The 23,159-nt window shown below is 37.0% G+C and overlaps 1 protein-coding gene across 1 annotated transcript; it reads left to right on the top strand.

Moving 5' to 3' along the window:
- Positions 1–2,681: 2,681 nt before the first annotated feature.
- ints3 (integrator complex subunit 3) lies at positions 2,682–21,188 on the top strand. Its single transcript, XM_084424375.1, has 29 exons — positions 2,682–3,029; positions 3,917–4,000; positions 6,444–6,527; positions 6,630–6,743; positions 7,123–7,207; positions 7,292–7,358; positions 7,480–7,621; positions 9,755–9,884; positions 9,968–10,065; positions 10,147–10,338; positions 11,470–11,557; positions 11,709–11,788; positions 12,462–12,553; positions 12,693–12,799; positions 13,904–14,023; positions 14,242–14,371; positions 14,459–14,513; positions 14,617–14,720; positions 14,938–15,102; positions 15,994–16,147; positions 16,242–16,310; positions 16,848–16,923; positions 17,431–17,544; positions 17,624–17,672; positions 17,773–17,940; positions 19,581–19,681; positions 19,808–19,880; positions 19,987–20,140; positions 20,253–21,188. Exons 1-29 carry the CDS (start codon positions 2,946–2,948, stop codon positions 20,328–20,330), a joined length of 3,057 nt encoding a protein of 1,018 aa, XP_084280501.1. The 5' UTR covers positions 2,682–2,945; the 3' UTR covers positions 20,331–21,188.
- The last annotated feature ends 1,971 nt before the right edge of the window (positions 21,189–23,159 follow it).

Below are 23,159 nucleotides of genomic sequence, written 5' to 3'. Positions count from 1 at the left end.
ATAATTGATGTCATAATTGATGTTTTAATCAATTGGCAGCCATAAAACATATAGTGATAATCTGCATTCTCATGTATGTAGGCGAGTTGAACGCTGTTTCCGGAAACTCACGATATGTAATAAGCAGAACGCAGAAGTAGTTGTGCTCATAGACATAATAAATACATAGACGCCCTATTGGCCGCTTTGGAACGTTGCTGCAATACGTCAACGCGTCCGCCTGTAATCAAATGCAAGCAAACAGGTGAGCTGCGGTTTTTCTGGATAAAAACCCCCAAAAAATTACATTTATCAACCGATTGTGGTTTGTATGTTGTGTACAAAAAAGTTCCATCTCTAGTTATTTAAAATCTCGATAGTTAGACTTATAAAATATTTTTTAGGAATGTCCAAAGCTCAGGCTTGTCATGTATTTGGCTTTTTATTCTTGGATAAGAATTGTGAACACCCCTATGGAACACCCCCATACTGAGATATAATTTAATTTTCACATTAAATTAAATAAAGTTTTCTTATTGTGGAAAAAGCATATTCTGTCATTGACCCGATTTTAGCAATAACAAAGATAACTGATGGATCCTTTATGGTAATAGGCCTACATATGATATGGTAGGCTACAACTACAGTGCAATACAAATAGTAAATATAAGATAAAGTGAGAAGTAGGCTAATAGTAAATAGTTTAGTCAATAAAATAAACAAACAGTATACAGCAAATAAAATAGTAATGAAAAGTATAATTATATAATAGATCATAAGTAGGCTACTATAATATAATAATAATAATATATTGATAATAGCATATAGTTTGTATAATACTATAATAATAGCAATAGAATATGAAATATCAATTACAGAATATAGACAATAAAAAATAGGCTAATAAGTTAAATAGTTACTATGTATAGTACAATAATTTAACAGCACAACTATAATAGATTGATAATCGCAAGTGGTATATTATTATAATAACAATAATAAATAATGTAAATTTATATATTTTAAAATATTCTTACATAGGCTATATAAAATAAAATGATGCCGCCCTGTCTCTTTTTGTTAAATTTCAGTTTTTAAAAGGTATAAGAAGCTATACAAGTCAAGAAATAAAGTAAACGATTCAGTCAGACATACAGCAGGCTACAACATTAAAGTTAATAGCCTAAATATATAAAGTTATGAAACTTCACTTTGCCCTCAGCCAAAACGATTTGCCAAGGAACAAATTATAGATTAATGAGACCAAAGATCGCCCGTTAGATATACACAAGACAAATTATTCTCATGTTTAACCACGACTAGACTAAAGACATCAGATCCAGCGGCGAACGTCAGAAGACCTAGCCGAGGTAAGGCTGTTCTCGGCGGGGTACATGACCGCTGAGCGCCCGGTGATCGCTGGATCTCACAACTCCGAAACCGCCAGATAACATTTTTAAATAGGCGCTATCTTTATAAATAAACCACAGATTTGAGCTTTAAACAACTACATTGTCGACTGAAAAACTCTTAAAACTACATTTCGTGACACAATAACAGTAGTATTTTTAAATTTCGCGGCCTTTCTCCTCTAAAAATAAAAATAGTAAATGAAATACAACCAGGAACAAATTTTCAGTTTTGCTTGTGAAAGGTAATTCCCTGAGACCTGTTTTCAATTGTGTGGCGATTTGTAAAGGCACAAGCAGCACACGAAATAGGCATTTTTCTCAATTCTCTTTATGAGAGGTATGGGAAAGTTGCCCTCTGCAGTATGGCGGCGCCGTTGACGTACGATCCAGCGGCCAATTGGGCGTCTATGTATTTATTATGTCTATGGTTGTGCTGATTAACCATAGACTGTGATTAACCCTGGCTGGGTCACATGGGTGAGCCGAGGGCGTATGATGTTGAAAGACCCGAAACGCTCGATGACCTCAGGAACATCACTGAAAATGTGTCCCAGTGCATCCTAGGATGTATCTTTGATATATAAGTTTAAGCTTATTATGAAATGTTTGCATAAATATTATGTTTAAAAACTGAAATATGATATGAAATAGGCTTGCCAAACCATGTTTTATTCTAAAACTGTGAGGAAATCATAGCCATAAATCGAAACAAGTTGTGTTTCAAATTTTGAGTAAAAAAAAAAAGAGCTTTCAGTAAGAGTTTGTTTCGGCGCAGTACCAAACGTTTCCACTAGATGAAATACGCTTCCCATTCGTTTCCAATGCGGTCATCTTTGACCACGATCAGTAGCCCGTGTGACCTTTTTTTTTTTTTTTTTTTTTTTTTTGTACAATTTAACCTTTCCCCCCGTAAAATTTTCGCTTAAAAATGACCGAACAGCTCCAGAGGGTTAATTATCACATATGTTATGTTATATATATATTAAATGTTAACCCAATTAAAAGTCAGCACGTATATGTATCCAATCCATGTGTTATTTTCATCCCATCCTTATTGTTTGAAATTTGCTATTTTGTTATTTGCATCCCATCCTTATTGTTTACTGTCCGTCTTGAGTTTTTACCCACATGTTTACACAGAAGCAGCATTCTTGTCAAGTTCCACGGGCTTCTTTTTGTCTAACGGGTCTCGCTGACAGTGCCATCACCGTGATTGGTCAACTGCCACGTCAATCAAAATGCCCAGCACGCGATTGGTATAAATGGGTCTTTTCGCTCCACCTTCACTCCGCGTTCGGAACACTTCCGCTAGGCCACCATGCCCTGCGGAAGTTGAATTGTTACAGTTGGACACTGTGGAAACACTGGAGTGGTCGCGCGAAGGTGGCGAATTAAGAGTCGTAAACACACTGTAGGCACCTAGGACTGGGCGGAGAGAGGGTTAACTAGTTCATAAGCCCCACAGTCCCACGTAAACAGTGAAAGAAGGGTTTTAAACAGCGCCCTAAACCCCCGTCAGGTCCCGTGTGTGTGGGCGCAGCGAGGCGGGAGGAGATGGAGCCCTCGCCGGCTAAGGGTAAAGCACAGGGTCGCCTTCTGGTGTCCACCAGCCTGGACGCCAAAGATGAGCTGGAGGAGGTAGGGATCGACTCATTCCCTTTGGCCGTTAACTTCGTCCTGCACAACACACATTTGTGAAGAAAAACATGGTGAAAACTAAGTACAATAACAAAAGGACAAGCAGAATTGAGAAGTTGACACTATCAGACTTGTGGGATCACTCAGAACAGGGTTGATAGTTGCAGGAATGGCTTTTGTACTCTTTTATCTTATTTGAAGATTAAAATGCAAAGGAAGGAGTTGCTGCAGCAGTGGAAAAATTATGTGTGATGAACACAATGATGTTACTTTGTCATATATGTATTAAATGACAGCTGATGGTGTCAGTGACTCTCCGTCTGCTGGGAAAGGTTTTAAACAGTGATGCAGTCATGTCCTTCAATTGAGATTAGACTATTATTTATGAACATTTGGGAGATAGATAGATGATAGATAGATCTATCTATCATAGGTTACATTGCTTTTTGGTAGCATTTCAGCTATGTTTAATGGTAAGATAATTATGAAACAGAAATGTATACAAAAACACCAATTACATATATTTATGAAACATATAATTGTAAAAAATTTGGTTTTTAGTAAGCAGTGATATATTATGAAATTGGTTGTATTTTAATATAATAATCACAAATGTCAATTACAAAAATATAAATGTAAAATAGTACTCCATGCTATATGCATTATTATTAATTACATTAGTGTAATTGTAAAATTACGATTATTGTTGTTGCTTTTGTAATTATTACATTAAATGTCTTCAAATAAAATAGCTTGTTCCCCCATACGATTAAATGTATGCAGTAACTACAGTATTAATTTGTTTTTGACGTTCTTGCATGCACCCATATTGGTCTGTAATGTGCTAAATGTGCTTACCAGTTTGTGTGTGTGTGTGTGTGTTTCAGCGCTTGGAGAGGTGTGTGAGCATCACCACGTCTATAACCAATGGGCTGTCAGAGCGGGAAGCCAATGATGCCATCACTGCTCATGTGAGTGTTTATTAGTCACACATCCACCTAAAATAGCACACATCAGGATTCCCACATCATAAAAACCTGTACATATAATGGAATTTAAAAGTTGTGAGTTTTCAGGACGTAGCCTAATAGAAATTAGTAGAATACAAAAATGAGACTTCTGTAAAATTTAGATATATTTTCGAGCAGAGCAAAATGTTGTTCTTTTTGAATGCTTATGTTGGGAACCATATGTCCACATAACTTTAATATATCTGTTCACACTTACTGAAGTCATTTGTATACTGGGGGGCCATTAAAGAGGTGGTATAATGCCCTGTTCACAAGATGTAAAATAAATCTCTGATGTCCCCAGAGTGTGTACGTGAAGTTTTGGCTCAAAATACCCCACAGATAGTTTTAAATAGCATGTTAAAATTGTAAATTTTTGAGGGCGAGCAAAAACGCACCGGTTTTGTGTCCCTCCCTTTAAATGCAAATGAGCTGCTGCTGCTGGCACAGAGGGCGGAGCTTCAACAGCTTATGTCCTTTTACCTCACACAGACATGCACTGAAAATTTAAACAACTTTTAGCCTTTTATGTTCAAACCGAAGTCGGACAATGATGGAGAGACTCGAGAAGAAGTGACAACATGTAGACAACATTTCTGAATGGTTAGTTGATGAATTTATGTAGCTTATGTGTAGTTATCTTCTCACATAGTTATCTTCGTAAAAACGCGTTCTGTGTGAACAGCCCTAAGGATGGTAATTTAAATATAATAAGTGACAGAGAAATAGACATCTGATTTAAATAGACTAATGATTTTTAAATGCTTATCCACCAATTATCAGTTAACTGTGTATTAATAAAAATTCATTGGTCCAAAAGTGTGTCTGAAATCGCTTACTTTCTGATTAGGTACTTAAATTGAATTTACTTAGCGTTCGCGACCATGTTCTGTATAATATGAACGTAGGTAGTATGAATGAAATTTAGCCCCCATGTCTAAATACCATGTCGTTACAGTCACGTGACCTATCAGTGTTAGTTGTGTCGCTTCACTGCCATTTATAAATCCTCTTCCGTGGCCTCATGGGAAAGTGTCCATCAAATGTACACTTAAGAATCTCTGTGGAAGTAGTAGGTCATCCGGGTACTTTTCGCCTACTGTTTTGTGAATACTGTGTATTTGGACATACTACTCTGTTGGTGTACTGTAATTTTCACTTACTATATAGTAGGGAAGTATTTGATTTTGGACGCAGCGCCTGTGTTATCCTACACATGCAAATCATGTGAGTCAGAAATGAGGACTTAACTTATTTCTTTGTTATTCATAATGTGGATTTCCAGCAAATGCCTGTTATGTTTCAAGAAATGCCAATTTATTTAAGCAATAAGATACTGTGCTATATTTGGAATATAGTCGTGACAGAAGGGTTTTATTACAGCGCGTTCAGTGGAGGCCCTGCAACCACTTCAGCAATGACTATATTCACAGTATAACATTCATGTCTTATTGATTTTATAAAACAAAATATAAAGGACAAAATATATAAAGGAAAATATTAAGTTTTTTTTTTTTTTATTAAAACTTATTACCATTAAATCAAATTTAAAATGTTTAATATTTAATAACTAATTTAATTAGTAAACTTAATTTTCAGAATCATTACTCCAAGCTTCAGTCTAACATGATCCTTTAGAAATCATTATGCTGATTTGGTTTTCAAGAAACCTTTATTATTATTACTATTATCAAGGTTGAAAATAATGTAATATTTTGTGGAAACCGTGATGCATTTTATTTCCAGATTCTTTAATGAATAGAAGAATAAAAGACAAGCATTTATTTGAAATATAAGTATTTTGTAACATTATAAATGTCTTTACTGTCACTTTCGAGAAACAATAAATGCATCCTTGCTGAATAAAAGTGTTAATTTCTCTCAAAACACAATCTGCCACAGTAGTGTCTGTCATAGCTGTTGTTATGATGACTGTGTGGAATGGAATACTAGGCTAACTTACTATATTACACACTGAATACTACATACAGTTGTTTAAAAATAGTAATCGAAACCGTCAGCATTATGTAATCATAAATGTTTCCATCAGTGGGAAGCTGCATTACTTTTACCCACAGGCTTATAGAAAAGAAGAACAGCATGATGTTTAGCACACTGGTTAGTGCATGTTGACGTGTTGCTTGTGAAGTCCATGAGTTTAAATCTGGCTTGGAACTTGCAATTTCCCGATCCCGGCGTTCGCCTTTCTTCTCTTCAACATTTCTTTTCAATTTGTGACTGACTTGAGATCTGAGATCAATAAAAGTGTCTAAAAGAACTAAAAAAAAAAAAAAAAAATTGTTGAGAATACTTAAAAGAACTTGGCTGTATTTAGAACCATTGTTGATGATGATGTATTTATGAAAGAATTTGATGGGGATAATGTGTGTGTGTGTGTGTGCAGGTGTGTAAAGGTCCACAGCAGCATGAGGAGGTGTGTCTGGGTCTCTTCGCGCTTCTGCTCACAGAGCCCCCACAAGCACAGAGGGTACGTTGATGTTTCATGAGATCTGATTCACATACATACCACAGAATGCTGCTCTTCTCTAACTGTTCTCCCAGAAGATTAACGTAGCATTGTGTCCTGCAGTGCTACAGGGACCTGACGTTAGTGAATCGGGATGGCATGAACGTGGTACTCATGAAAATCAACCAGATCCTCATGGAAAAGTTTCTTAAGCTGCAGGACGTGTGCCGCACGCAGGTGGGCCCCTGTCTGATGCCGTTGAGAACTTGGGATGACAGGAGCTGTTGTGTTTCTGTTGATGACTTATTTTAGTATTATTTATATACTATTAGTATTTATTAATATTTATAATTACATTTTATATTTTTAGTTTTCATTTACAAGTTTTAGTAATTGTATGTCCTGTCATTTTTATTATTATTATTGTAAAAAAAAAGTACACATTTTTTTAAAATAATTTTAGTACTTCAACTTAAACATTTCAGTTTTTCAATAATTTTATTGAAAATTTAAGTTGTTTTTTTCAAATAATTCTAACATTTTCAATTAAGTGTTTCGATTTCATTTTAATGTTTGTTAGCAGCACCTTTGACGTCTCTTCTTTTTGTGTGGGCAGCTGGTGTGGTTGGTCAGAGAGCTGGTGAAGAGCGGAGTCATTGGAGCAGATGGGGTTCTCATGACACTCATGAAACAGATCGCTGGTGCGTTCACACACAAATGAAGGTCATTCTACATATTTACTACGTTCCCCCTATGTTGTTTGTCTAACCTACGTCAATCTGCAGGGGGAGACATCTCCAACAAAAACCTGTGGTTGGCAGAGAACGTGTTGGAGATCTTAGTGGACCAGAGGTGAGAGGTTTTAAGTCAAACAGCATGTGATGTGACTGTTGCTCTCTAGGCGGTAACTACGTCCATGCAAATGGACCAGAGTTTATTGTCAGTTTCATGAATGTGTTTGTGTGATGGACAGAGAGTGGGTGCTGAAGAGTGGGATGTTAGTGGCCATGTCTGTGTACACATACCTGAGGCTCATAGTGGACCATGGGACGCCAAACCTGCTGTCCCTCAGACAGAGAGAGGTGGACTTCTGCATCGGACTGCTTAGAGAGAGGGTGAGTACAGGAAAGACTTCAAATCCGGACGTACGTTTGTTTGTTTTGTTTTTAGAGTTACACTACTGGTCAAGTTTGGAATAATTATGTTTTTGAAAGATGTTTCTTATGCTCACCAAGGCATCATTAATTTAATCAAAAATACAGTAAAAACAGTAGTATTGTGAAATATTAGTACAATTTATTATAATTTCCAATTTGGTTATATTTTACAAGACTTTTTGTTCCATTGACTTGAAGACTGGAAATGCTTCTGATTCCGCTACATTCCGAAGTTCAAGTTTGGTAAACCCTTGACCTGCGAATTTGCATCACGTGGAGACGCATGACCAACAGAAGATTGATGTGTTAGAAAGTGACCTCTTAGCTGAAATAAAAGAATACAAACTTTTTGCTGTAGATTGTATATTTTGGATTTATTATTATTTATGTTGAATTAGTGTTAGTTTTTTTAAATGCCGCAATATGTGACATCATATCACGTCCATTGCAGTGTCCGTAGACATTTCACATGCTCAAAGTCTGGTGTGACTGTAATTCATTCCTGTGATGGCAAAGCTGAATTTTCAGCAGCCATTACTCCAGTCCTCAGTGTCACACAATCCTTCAGAAATCGTGCTGATCATTTTTTTTTTTTTTATCCTTATTTTTATATATTCCAAACTTTTCATGTGTAGTTTACATTGAGCACATGGCGAATTTATTTTTGGGGATGTTTTTTTGTGTGTCTGTGTTAATGAGTTAAACTGGATAATGAAGAAAAACTGGCCAACATTTGTTTTCTAGGATGCATCTCATGAAATAGATTTTTGAGCCCACATACTCTGACACATTGAGCCATGATGCAAAACTTTAAATCTGGATTGCAACATTTTTAATTGCATTTTCTGTATAAAAGACCAGAAACGCATTGAAAGGTAAATCGTTTTTATTCAGTGCGTCTTGCTGTAGACTAATTTCAAGGACACTCCCCCTGAAGCCGGCTGAGGTGAAGGGGCTCGTTCAAGGGCACTAAAGCAGGATTGTGATGTCTGTATCTGGGTCAAGAACACTTGGGATTTAACTTGTGACTTGGGCCTGAACCAGCTGTGATTAAAGTAGGCTGCCAGCAATTATTCAACAGATTTAAAAACAGCATGAAATCAAAATTGACTGTATGTACCTTATGTAAATGTTCCTGGTCTTACTGTCTAATCAGGCTTCAACTAATAGTTATTTTGATAATCAAAATATTGGAGGCTCAAATAGCATTTGTGCTTAAATGTAGGCTATCCTATGCATCGGGATTTTTTGTGTCAGCCAAACCCGTTTGACTCAATATATTTACTTAAAGATCCCTGAGATTAATATTTCAATAATTTAACAACACATTTGCATGTGTACTATTCTCTGTTCTTCTAATGGTCACGTGACATGGAGGTAAACAAATAATATTTATGTCTATAATATATAGATATAATATACGATTTTTTTTGTGTTTAAAGGAAGTTTCTTATTCTCAACCAGGCTAGGACTTATTTGGTCGATAATATAGTAAAAACAGTAATATTGTGAAATATTATTACGATTTAAAATAACTTTTCTATTTGAATATAAATATTTTTTAAATATATTTAAAAATATATTATTCGATATATATTCCAAAAAAAAATTTTTTAAAGGCAAAGCTGAATTCTCAGTAGCCATTTTGCTGCATGCTGCATGATCCTTCAGAAATCATTCTAAAATGTGAATTTGCTGCTCAAGAAACTTTTTTTTTTATAATCAATGTTAAAAACGGTTGAGCTGCTTAATATTTTTGTGAAAACTGTGACTATTTCAGTATCTTTGATGAATAGAAAGTTCAAAAGAACAGCATTTATTTGAAATAGAAATATTTTGTAACATAATAAATGTCTTTAACTATAATTCAACTTTATCAACCTCTGATACTCATTTCTGGGTAAGTTAATATTAACCGGTATTATCAGTTTTCATTCACTCAAATCCTAATGTATAAAGTCTGCCCTACATTTTTTATTTCACTTGAATGTTACTCAATTAGAGATGTTTAAATGTTTTTGTTGCTGTTTCATGTGTTGCCATTCAATGGCGATTCATGTGTTTAATTGCTATGTGATTGTGTTTTGACAGTTCATGGAGTGTTTTATCATGGGGAGGGATCTCGTCAGACTCTTACAGAATGTGGCTCGTATTCCTGAGATGGATTTGCTGTGGCGAGACCTGCTGCACAATCCTCAGACCCTTAGCCCACAGTTCACAGGTGTGTGTGAGGGAATTTCTACAGTAACACAGTAAAGATTGTGTATGTTACTGAAGTCCTCTTGTTGCCTTGTCCTGCTGCAGGTATATTGCAGCTCCTCACTTCTAGAACCTCACGCAAGTTTCTGGCCTGCCGACTCACCCCTGACATGGAGACCAAGCTGCTGTTCATGACCTCCAGGGTAAACACACAAACACTGACACGGAAAGCAAAATTTGTTTGTGACTAGAAAGCCAAACGATCTTGCTCTCCCTGGCTGCAGGTTCGGTTTGGCCAGCAGAAGCGCTATCAGGACTGGTTTCAGCGACAGTATCTATCCACAGCTGAGAGCCAATCACTGCGCTGTGACCTCATTCGTTATATATGTGGTGTGGTTCATCCATCCAATGAAGTGCTGAGCTCTGACATTTTGCCGCGCTGGGCGATTATTGGCTGGCTCCTGACTACCTGTACAGTAAGTCAAACAAAACGGAGGCTAGCTCGACCCTCCCTCCTCCTCATCCCGTCCCCTCCCCCTCCCTTCCGTGCTTCCTGAAACAGGCTTTTCCGATGTAAATTCGGAACTTCGCGCATTCCTTCTTTTCTCTCTTCTTTGCTATTTGTTCATCGGAACGTCGTCTCTTTGGTCGTGTGTCGGCCATATCAAAATTCAAGAGAATATAATTCTAACGTTAGTCGTTGTCTAGGACATCTCTCCTGTAGCTTACCTCCCTCTTCATGCTTCTCTATCCTCCACTCCCCGCACACCCCCCTTCATGTGCACGCGCACTAACCCCCCAACCCCCTCCCCCAAATCATTCTTGTCGGTTATTGGCTGGAACACTGTTATGTTTTGTGGTGCAGGTTGGCTCAAATAGGTTTTCATGCTGTTTGTGGAGACTGGGCTGTCTACAGAGACGGCGGGGTTTTTTTTGTTTGTTTTTTTACAGTGTGTTCAGGGGACAGGCAGCTAGCGGATAGTGAGATGTTTGCTGTATGTGACAAAAAATGTTTCAGCCTAAAAAACGTGTGACATCGCTTAGAGCACCTTTAATTATAACAATGTTTACCTTATGGTGTTTATGGCATACCTGCAAACTCGTCACCTTTGGAAAGGAAAGTTCCGATGGCATTTTCTTTTTTAACTCTGTAAAATGCCTAATAAAGTAGCGTTTATAAGCTCAGTGCTGCTTTTTTTAGAGTAACTGCTATATTTCGGCTGATCCATAAGTGGCATCTTCTGTCAGAGAGTGAAAGTGTATTTTATTTAGCGTGACCGCCTTTTTTGACCAATGAAAAAGTTCTCTTTTTTTTTTTTTTTACAGCATAAATTAATATACATTTAATCATTTATACTTTTGACTCTTTCCTTTTTTTAAAAAATGCCTGAAATGTGAGTTTCATAATTTTATAAAACTTTGTTTTTGTCAAAACCTGTATTATTTGAACTTTAAAGTTTAAATTGTGGTTTTTACAGTCAATTTACAGTTTAAAATGTTTCCATACACATTCCCCTGCCTTGCCCATATGGTATTCATTTTATTTGTGCAGGTCTTAAAAAGGGTCTCAAGAATTTAAAAAATCTTTAATTAATTTTTCCCCGCAGTCTAATGTTGCTGCATCTAATGCCAAACTGGCCTTGTTCTATGACTGGCTCTTCTTCAACCCTGAGAAAGACAGCATCATGAACATTGGTAAGAGAGGCATGATGCCATTACTGTGTCTTTCAGCTTTGACTTCATAAACAGACATGTAATAACCACATGCTTTGCCTTAACCCAGTCACTGATGCTCTGTTTTTTTTTCTTTGATCTTTCTCTCTCCCTCTATCTCTTTCTCTTTCAGAGCCAGCCATTTTGGTGATGCATCACTCCATGAAGCCACATCCTGCTATTACAGCTACACTTCTGGACTTCATGTGTCGGGTGAGAAACCTGTTTCTCAGCTCTTACTGTATCTAAGAGCTTGTTAATTTCTTGCACATTAAGTGTGAGTCATGGCTTTAAAAATAGAATCACCAGAATTTAACAGAAGTGTCTTTTTAAAATACACATTTAAAAACATCAAATCAAAATGGACAATTTTTTTAATACGTGTATTATGGTTTTCAGAGTAAAAACTTTCCCTCTGGAATTAATGTAACACTTTACAAGAAGGCCCTATTAGTTAACATTGGTTAATGAATTAACTAACCATGACAAATACATTTGTTACAGTTTTTATTAGTCTTTCTTAACATTAGTTAATAAAAATACAACTATTCTTTGTTAGTTCATGTAAGCTCAGGTCCATTGAATAATATTAACATACAACTTTTGATTTTAAAAATGTAGTAGTTAAGATTAATAAATGCTTTAATTAATATTTCTAATGTAGTTAACTACTGTTAACAAATGAGAACTAAAATAACTTTTTTGCCGATAATATGAAAGGAATCCAGTTGCTGTCCAGTAAAAAAAAAAGTCCTGTCCTGCATTATTTTCCACTGAATATTCTGTTTGACACTGAAATAACATAATACAAGGTGAATGCGTTGTGAATGCCAGTTATTGTTGTGTTTTAATTCTTTGCTTTACCCGCTGTCGTCTTCTTCTTCAGATCATCCCAAACTTTTTTCCTCCTCTTGAGGTTCAAGTGCGGCAGGGTGTCTTCAACTCTCTCAACTTTATCATGGAGAAGAGAGTTCTGGCGTTAGTTTATCACACACGCACACAATCAATACCATGTGCTCATACAGACACTTCATCAAGAATGCCAGCCCATGTGACCCTGCTGTTTTCAAGATGCTTTGTTATATAATGATCCTGACTATCTCTCTCCCTTTCGCAGTCATCTAGCACCTCTGTTTGACAACCCTAAACTGGACCGTGAGCTGCGGTCTATGCTGAGAGAACGCTTCCCAGAGTTCTGCAGTTCCCCGTCACCGCCCTCAGAAGGTCAGAGCAATGTGGTTTTCCAATGTGGTTTCATACTGCAAATGGCTAATAAAGTGAATCTGAGCTACACACCACTCTTTCATTGCGAGTCATGTCAATAAATAAAAGCTCCAACCCAATTCAATCCACCAGAAATGTTATACAAAAAGGCATTTTGGCTTACTTTTTTTTTTTTGAGCATACTATGATTTGAAAAGCAAAGTAATAGCATTAGTATGAGATTAGGATTAATATTTGCCTATTAACATCTTATACAAGGAGGAGGGATTTGTGACCATTTTGTGTAGTTGAGGTTGTGGTCACATTTATTAAATGATTGAACCTAAAAGTTGATCATAAATGAATTTAAAAAAAATAATTATATATAATATGTATACTGCTCAATACCAGGGGGGTCTCTTGTATTGAGATCCAATTGTATGTCTTACTACTAAGTTATCTACTTTTCTGTTTCATCAGTGAAGTAAATGCTTTATTAGAAATATGTAGTGTGTAGTGTAGTGTGTCTGTCTGACTCCAAGGCCCCTCATTGTCAAGGAATTATTTAAATTTATTATATTTTAATATTTTATTCAATTTCTACCCAATTAAGTATTTTAGAGCTTGACATAACTATTTAATATATATTTAAATTATTAAATTATAAATTATTATAATATATTTATATTTATTATAAAAATGTTTTGACTTTAATATTGTATTAATTTCCTGGTTTTGGTTACAAACTTTATATATGTATATATGTTTTTATATAAAAATAAATAAATTAAAAAAATATATATATATATATATATTCTTAAGTATTTTAGAGCTTGACATAACTAGAAATATTTATATTTATTATTAAAAAAAATGAAAAATAAGAAATACGTCAGCTTACACCTTTTTTCACTGTTATTTTAAGGCTGGTTTTGTCTCATTTTAAATAATTTTAAGTCATCTTGTGGTTAAGGCCTTGAAGGCCCTTGAAACTAAGGCCATCTAGGTTGCCCTGGACCCCTAGTTGAGAACCATTAGTCTATAATCTCAAAAGTCAGTGGAATTAAATTTTGCTTGAGGAGTCGTATGTTTTAATGTTGAACATTTGTTTAATCTGTTATGTAGTAAAAATGGAGGAATCTGTTCCCTTGGAGATGGACAATCATGTGCTTGATAAGGAGGATGGTTGCTATGACACCACAGATGCTACCTTCAGTGATGATGAGGAAGAGTTGAACAACAAGGGTAAGATGCTTTTAGTAGCGGCAAATCCACTTTAGGTCAGGCCTTTAGATCAACCTATTAAGAATAAGATGCTCTGCTTCACAAAGTTGTTTTAGTTTGAGTGGAGATTATGTGCTATCTAGATCAGTGGCTCTGGCTCAAAATTATGCCCATGACCCAATTTTGTATTTTCAGTTCATATCAGTGGCATCATGATATTCACCCTTGTTTATCCCAAGGTAAAAAACGAGAGTTCAAGTTCCAACAGCTCAAGGAAACCTACATTGAAGAACCTGCTGACATCACACCTTTCGTGGACCAATTGGACGAGGCGCTTAAAGAGAGGGTTCTCCAGCTGCAGAAAGGGAGGTGAGACACTTGATTAATAACCTGTATTATGGATATATTAAGATCTCAATTGCATAAGTCTCATTTGTGCGGCTCTTTCTCTCTCAGTGACACAGAAACACACTGCGAGGTCATGCAGGAAATTGTGGATCTTATTTTAGAGGTGAGCTTTGCTCAGGCTGAATATTTCGAGCTGAGCTTCAAATACAGCTGACTTTTTACACCATTTTTTTTTTGTTTCTTTTTTTTCATTTGTCCTATTTCAGGAGGATTTTGACTCAGAACAGATGTCCACTCTAGCTTCCTGTCTGGCTGAACTGTTTAAGAGTCACTTTAGAGGAGATGTGTTACCTGAGGAGATCACAGAAGAGTATGTTTTTCTCTTTCTCTCTGACTAGTCCTGCCAAGTCTATTTGCACACTATCTAGTGGTTAGCACTTTGAGCTGTGATGCTCATCTGGGACATGTGTCTTCCAGCCTGAGTTGTATCCTTATCCCGTTGCCCCTGTTTTCTTCCCATTATGTCCTGTTACTTTTGTTTATTTTTCTTAATGAAGAGGCTAATATGTTGCTGTGTGTGCTAATAGGTCGCTGGAGGATTCCGTGTGTAAGCCGGTGTGTCTGATATTCAGGAACTTGTGTCAGATGCAGGAAGACAACAGTGGCTTCTCTGTTCTGCTGGACCTGCTCGCTGAGCTCTACCAGAAACAGCCCAAAATCGGTTATCATCTGCTCTACTACCTCAAAGCCAGGTACAGTCAAATGTTCTTTAGTCCAAAAAATATCAAAAGCAAGCAAATGACAAAGTCATGATGGTAAACACAGACGGCTCTTCTCATCTCTTGTCCTAGCTCTTTCAGTTTCACTTTTTGAATGACAGACTACTGTCACCTGCTGGTATGGAGAGTTATTTTCTCTCATGCAGATGCAGTACATAAATGCTAGTTGGCCATTGGCTGTTGTCTTTAACGACATTTTGAAGTGAAACTTTTTTTACCCAGACACAAGATGAGTGAGGTGACACCACAGTTGACTTTCGTTGTCACTAATTCTTTGATGAATCCCACTTCACATAGCTGTATATTAAACATGGACAGATAAATACTTAACACTGGAGATTTGTTGTGCCTGATTTGGAAATTATGCTATTTAGGAATGTTTTTTTTCTCCTTTTTGTTCTGCTCTGTACGATATGGGTTGTACCCATAATTGTGAAAATCCAGGTGGGGCAAAACAAAATAAATGTGGGCAACTTTTTTTGATTGTATATCAATATGGCTATAAAATTACAATTAATAAGAATCACAACAATAATAATTATAATAGATATTATTATTATTATTATTATTATTATAAATATTATTAAACAAAACAATATTATAGTTCACTTTAAGGAAAATTGCTGCATCTTTAAGAAAAATTATATAATAATAATAATAATATCAAATTAGTTGGTAAAATTACAATACTAATATTTATGTACGTGATTTATTTGTCTCATTTTCAAACGTTAAACCTTTGCTTTCATTTTGACTGAAACCCCATATCATGATTTTGGTTTTATTTTGATTAATTGTGCATCCCTGCTTTTGAAATCTTAGTGTTTTTATAGTAGACTGTCATTTGTATGTACGTCTTTGCAGCAAAGCAGCAGCGGGGAAGATGAGTCTGTACGAATCGTTTGCTCAGGCCACGGCTCTGGGTGACCTGCACACCTGCTTGATGATGGACATGAAGGCCTGTCAGGAGGATGACGTGAGGCTACTGTGCTATCTAACCCCCTCCATCTATTCAGAGGTAATGCACGTGCACGCATAGACGTCATACTCCAACACCATGTGCCTGCAACTGAGAGTTTCACACCTTTTTCGTACTTTTTTGTGTTGTACAGTTCCCAGATGAAACCCTGCGTAGTGGAGAGCTCCTCAACATGATCGTAGCTGTCATTGATTCAGCACAGGTTTCAAATTTACACCTTTAAAGGGATAGTTCACCCAAAAATGAAAATGATATCATCATTTACTCGTTCTCATGTCATTCCAAACCCAGAAGACCGACAAACATTCTCAAAACATAAATAAAGATATATTTTTAATGAAGCCTGAGACCTTTGTGTCTCTCTATTAAAAGTCCATTACACTAAAGTTTTGATGCTTCAGAGAGTTCATATCGGGATCATAAAAGTAAGCCATGTTAATAGAGCAATTTAATCCAAGACTTTTGACGAGACCCAATCACTTTATATGATAATAAACAAATTTAATTTAGGCTTTTATTCACATATAAACAATGATAAACACACATGCATAGAGCACATCAAATATGGTCAACTGAAGCTCAGCTGTACTTGCTTGACGCACGAGAAACGATTAAGGTTTGTACGGTGTGACTGATGACAAAATTTCCATTTTTGGGTGGACGATCCCTTTGATACTGATTACATTCAAATTCATTTGTTTTCCAAATCTCTATTAACCTCTTCCTCTTGTTCTCACAGCTTCAGGAGCTGATGTGTCACGTGATGATGGGTAATCTGGTCATGTTCCGTAAAGACTCAGTCCTCAACATTCTCAGTAAGTTTAAGTCAGTTTAAGCTCTGATGGTTCTCCATCTGGCCCCTCAAGTTTCTGATCAAATTGCATTATTACACCAAACAATTATGCGGACATATTTTTTAGCCGGGCTGTCATACAAAGTAATTATTAACACATGCAAAAACATAGTAAAATAAAACCTGTAGCTGTAGTTTGCCTTTTTTGCCAAATAATTTTGTCAGATAAATACCTTAACCAAGTTCAGTGTTTTGTTTTTCCTTCATATTAAAATAAAATAAAAATATTTTCCTCATATTTTGATCACATAATCGAACTTGTAGGGTCATAAAAAAAAAAAAAATCCCCTCTGGACATCACTTTTGGCAACTACTGAATTATAATCTTGTTTTGTCATTGTAGCCAGAACATGGATGTCAAACTGACTCTGTGCTAAAAGCTTTAGTGTGAAATCTGTGTTTATCTGTGTGAATGTGCCAGACATTCTTCCATGGCTTTGTAAATGTCATTTTCATCTGTGTGTTACAGTTCAGTCTCTGGACTGGGAGACATTTGAGCAGTACAGCACATGGCAGCTTTTCCTGGCACACAGTATCCCTCTGGATACCATCACCCCCATTTTACAGCACCTCAAATACAAGGGTAAACATCACTCTACATAGACACACACTTTCACTTTACACTTACATTTCCCATAATTCTCTTCTCTCTCTACTCGCAGAGCATCCTGAGGCTCTATCCTGCCTGCTGCTGCAGTTACGCAGGGAAAAGTAAGTCTTTTCACACAAGTGGTTACTTATCTTTTCTGCTGTGGGACAGTCTTTTATTTTTATTCATTTTTATTTATTTTTTTACTGTGCTGTGCTGAAGGCCAAGTGAGGAGATGGTGAAGATGGTGCTGAGCCGACCCTATCACCAAGAGGATCAGTTCACCACCAGCATCCTGCGGCACTGGGCGGCTAAACACGACGACCTGCTGGGAGAACACATCAAAGCCTTGCTCATCAAGAACAACAACATGCCCCGTAAACGACAGAGGTAATGACATGTTCTTCGGCTAGTTCGAAACCCTCCTGTGACATTGAACCGAAAGATAGATGCTGTGTGGTTAAGGCCCTGGGTTGAGGACACAAAGGTTGCAGGTTCAAGCTCAAGTGGATTGACCACAGGTTCAGTATCCCTGGAGATACATGAAGTACATTAATAATTTACAGTATAAATTTAACTAGTGTTGTGGAAATCACAAAGATCTTGCCAGTGGGCAAGTTTTCTGCCCACTCATTGTGTAATGACTTGCAAGTATGATGGCACTAAGAAACAAATATTTTAATAGCATCTCTTGATTTAAAACTCAGTAGCAAAAATGCCAATATTGCTGAAGTTTGACTTATTATTTAATATCTTTTAAATAAATTATTAAATATGCTTCCATGTGTTCATGCAAGGAATGATTGTGTGGAAAACACAAGTAAATCTTGTGTCCAAAATCCAAAAAAATCTCCTTTTAACAGTTTGGGTTGAAATTATGGTTTTCTAATTGTGTAATAATCAAGAAACTTTGCTGCCGTACCATGGGTCCAGCAGGCGTAATGATATGACGCAGCGCCTGAAAATAGTCCCCAGCTCGGTAACTTCCAACGTGACCGGGACTAAGTTTGTGTAGTTTCAGGCACGCTCCCTGTGCAAGCAGGCTGTCACGTTGGTTATGTTGACGGAAGTTAGCCTATTTTCAGGCGCTGCATCATATCATTACACCTGCTTCACCCATGGTACGGCAGCAAAGTTTCTTGATTATTACGCAGGAATGAGAGTATAGTTCCTAGCCATATCAGCCTAGAAAATCGCAACTTTACATTTTCTGTCGGTCTTAGTACACGATGTAACTACAGAAGAGTCAAGTTTTAAATAGGAAAAATATCGAAACTCTTTGGTCATTTTTTTGAGAGAGATGCTAATGGTCTTGTCCGATTCAATGATCTATGCTAAGCTATGCTAAAAGTGGTACCGCCAGACCCGGAGTTCGGCTGAATGGATTCGAAAACGGTAAAACTAAACTGTTTAACTCTGGGGGAGTTGTAAAATAAGCCTATTTCCAAAAAAAGTGGAGTATCCCTTTAAACTGTTCAAAAGTTTAAGGTCAGTAATGTATATAAATTGATACTTTTATTCAGCAAGGACTCAGTTACAGTAAAGATATGTATTGTTACAATAGATTTCTATTTCAAATAATGCTGTTCTTTTAAACTTTCTATTCTTAAAGAAATCCTGGGAAAAAATGTTTCCACAAAAATATTAACCCACAAAACTTATTTTAACTGATAATAATAATAATAATAATAATAATAATAAAATTTAAGCAGCAAATCTGCACATTAGAATTATTTCTGAAGGATTATGTGACACTGAAGATTTGTTGAAGATTTTGTATAATTCAGCTTTGCCATCACAGTAATAAATTACATTTTAAAATATATTCAAATAGAAAATTGTAATTTAAAAATTGTAATAATGGTTCACTATATTACTGTTTTTACTGTATTTTTAACCAAATAAATGCAGGTCTGTTGAGCATAAAGAGAATCGTTCAAAAGCATAGAAAAAAATCTTACCAAACTTTTGAAAGATAGTGTAATTTTTGAATATGCACATGTTTTGAGTTGTGCTGTGTTTTTGTGTAGCTTGAGGAGCTCCAGCAGTAAACTGGCTCAGCTGACCCTGGAACAGATGCTGGAACATTTGGACAGTTTGAGACTCAATCTCAGCAACACCAAGAACAACTGTGAGTTCCCCCCCCCCCCACAGCCAATACTCTTAACACCACTAAATTCTTAGCAGCCTGGTTGTCTGTTTTACCGTTATATTGGCTTAAACATTGATATCTGAATTCTTCTTGTTGGTGTATCAGTTTTTTCCCAGACGCCCATATTACAGGCCCTGCAGCATGTTCAGGCCAGCTGCGATGAGGCCCACAAAATGAGGTGTGTTTTTGCTTGACAGGGCACAATTATCAGCATTTATTTATTATTGTATTGTATTTTCCAGTTCTTATTTGACTAAATGTCCATCTCTTCTTTCTTCTGTCAGGTTCAGTGATCTTTTCTCATTGGCTGAGGAATATGAGGATTCCTCCAAACAGCCTAAATCTCGACGCAAAGCCCCGGCGTCCTCGCCACGGTCCCGCAAGGGTGCGGCTCCTCAACCCTGCAATGAAGAGGAGAGCGCATCCAGCAGCGCTTCGGTAAATCTACACTCACAAATTGACATCACGAAGACCTTCAGACTAGCACCCATATTATTATTATGTTCTACTCGTCATCTGTTTTCAATTACTTTTGTTGACTCCCCTCCAGGAGGAAGAGGACTCCAAACCCAAAGCTCCCAAGAGGAAACGGAAAGGCTCATCTGCAGTAGGTTCTGACAGCGACTGAGAGGACAAATCCTCATGCCAACCACACCCAGAATAACCACGCCCCCTCTGTGATTGTGTCGTCACTGGAGACTACCTGTCAATCATCGACTCCAGCCAATCGGGGACAGCCTGTCCAAACACTCTCCTACTGTAGGGGCAGAACTCTTTCTCTGGACTCAAATGCAGAGGAGCCTGGGAGACAAGCCTCTACTATCTCTAACCACGGCACTTCTCGGCTATTTTAAGCCTGAGAGTTTGGTTAAGTGCAAGGATGGGCGCAGTGGGGGCGGCTAAGCCTGGAAAATCTAAACCCAAACTGGCATAGACTGACAGATGTACAAACAAGACAGAATGCCTTAACAAAGAGGGTTATTTAATGTTCCTCAATGGCCCATCCATATAAATTCATGGCAATGTACTTCAAAGAACGATTACCCACTAACATTAGTGAACCCGGACTGTAACATGAAGTACAGGGATCTTAAACTGATTAAAGATTTTACTGCATTTGGAGGTTCATTTTGGAATGGTGGAAAGCAGATATGGGCCTTCAGGTTCAAGCCTTTTATCTTTTCATATTGAACAGACCTTTCCCATGCCCATCATTAATAAAGATTGACACACTGTCCTGTTTGGACACTGTGGCTCTGCAGAGTGGAGCCGGAGACTTTACAGAGGGTCTGTGAGTTTTTATCTCATGTTTGAAATGCACAGAGTTGCAGAAAGCAGGACCGTACAAATGGAGGACTTGACTTGGACTTTTTAAAGAATTCTTTCTACTGACTTATTTTCATAAAAACAGATTGTAACTATGTTAAAGGACTATGATATTAATAAAAAAGGGCGGGAAAAGTTTGGTTTTCTTACCAAAATGTCACATTTGAAGTCTTGTATTCTTGTTGGGATGAAAACAAACGCATTTGCTGCCTTCAACAACATACTACTCTATTACCATTTCTTTAGTTTGCACACTGGATGTACATTATGCTTAACATGCAAATTGTCTGTATACATACAATACCTGGATAATCAGATTTTTTTTAATATACAACAGTGCACACACTACACACTCTATCCCGACCCACAATGCATTGTTCGGCTGATTAGGCCTTCCATTTCCAGTGTAATGGATGAATCAGAAGTGATATCAGCCGATATTTTTTTACATATCTTACTATGCTCAATATTTGATCCATCAAGGATTAAATCTTTACACAAGGTAAGATTAAAAATGTGAAATACTTTTATTTCTAAGAAAATGTCTATAATCTGAATAATTTAATGCAAGATATTGAACTGATGTTGAGAGCTGCCTTGATGGAAAGTGCAAAAAAAAAATATATATATATTATTTGATTTGAGATTCTAACAAACCAGGCTGTGGGTTGTCTGCATGCAAGTGAATACAGTTTGACTACCAAAAGTGACAAATTTGCACAGATTGGAATTAAAAGTATTTTATTTGACATTTAAAATGAGTCACAAAAAAAAAAAAAACAGTAGCTATACGAATGTTGATCAGTAACAACTTTTTTATAGGCGACATCATAGCTGAAGTTTTTGGTTAGGGTTCTTCCTTTTTGGAGTAAGACTCCTCAAAACAGTCAATGGTTTGTTCAGAAACAGCTCCAGGCCTTCTCTCTTGGATCTCCGAGGGGAACAGCAGTCATTTGGGCTGTCTTGCAGCTTTCTTGCCGAGCCGTTTCTCTTGTTTGTGGAATTGAACACTGAATTTGAAGACGTGGGTGAAGAAAAAGAATCCACCGGCCTTTTCCTTTCTGCACATCGTCCCTGCTTATGGAATAAAGACTCCCTCCGGCTGACGCTGGGACTGGCAGCCAAGGCCCGAAAGCCATAAGGTGTGGTGACCTTTCCAACATGTTCCAGAGACATGGCTGCACACGTCGAAGGGTCTGAGAGATCCTCTGAGGCAGATTTCTGCAGACGCTTCAGCTTGATCTTGGGGGTAAAACGAAGTTTGGCAGAAATGTATGGTGAACCAGTGGAAGGCTGATGTCTAGGAGACTGTTCTTCTGGACTTTCTGGAGATAATAGCTTACGCATGTCCTCATCTTTTGATTTCTGAAGAGACAGTGATAACTTTGGAGGAATAATAAATTTGGGGATTCCTCTAGGGGTTAGTGGTAGATTTTGCCTGGAGAATCCTTTGGGTGTCATGATGTTCTGTAGACCAGCTGAATCCGCTCCACAAGCAAACATTTCTCCAACTTAAGAGATGACAAATCTATCTTCTCAGATGCTCCACAGATACTGAGGGTTTACTTCACTTGTGAGAGGTCTTGTATAAAAGTGCTGATGAGTAGCAGGTGAACAGTATCACATTTGATTGGTTCACAGCTGAAATTCCTCTCTAATAGGAAGGGTTTACTGGGGAGTATGATTTTAACAACATTAACAATTACACCTGTTGAAATTATACTCCCCTCACCAGCACAAGTTTATAAGTTCCGTGAAACGCTGTAAAATCCCACAGATCTTTGCAGGGTGAGGGACGCTTCAAGACCATGATATGGTCAGCCTGGTCCTGCCAGTCCAGCAGCTCAATAATCTCTGGAACAACAAATTGTTGTTAGTATGTTTACATATTTTAAATTGAAAACAATCAATTAACAATTACCATCACACACCTGCAGGTAATAGATAGGTGTGTGGGAGGCAAGACAAAAAAAGACAAAAATCTAAAAAACAAAAGGAAATCAATCTATCAATCAGATTAAAAGTGTGCGGGATTTCCTTTTGTTTTTGATGCAGTATTGAAAACTGAAAAAACACAGCGAGTGTCGCCTACTTACAATGTTGATATATTCCATGTTCCCTGGTTTTCTGG

The sequence above is a fragment of the Rutilus rutilus genome (assembly GCF_951802725.1).
Source record: "Rutilus rutilus genome assembly, chromosome: 11".
Taxonomy (NCBI): Eukaryota; Metazoa; Chordata; class Actinopteri; order Cypriniformes; family Leuciscidae; genus Rutilus; species Rutilus rutilus.
This window is presented reverse-complemented; position numbering and strand designations above follow the sequence as displayed.

Bases quoted from the DNA above. Each gene is read 5' to 3' on its own strand.
- ints3 (XM_084424375.1), top strand. From the start codon at position 2,946: ATGGAGCCCTCGCCGGCTAAGGGTAAAGCACAGGGTCGCCTTCTGGTG. The intron at 4,001-6,443 runs GTGAGTGTTTAT...GTGTGTGTGCAG, and splicing joins ATGATGCCATCACTGCTCAT to GTGTGTAAAGGTCCACAGCA. The intron at 7,359-7,479 runs GTGAGAGGTTTT...TGTGATGGACAG, and splicing joins GAGATCTTAGTGGACCAGAG to AGAGTGGGTGCTGAAGAGTG.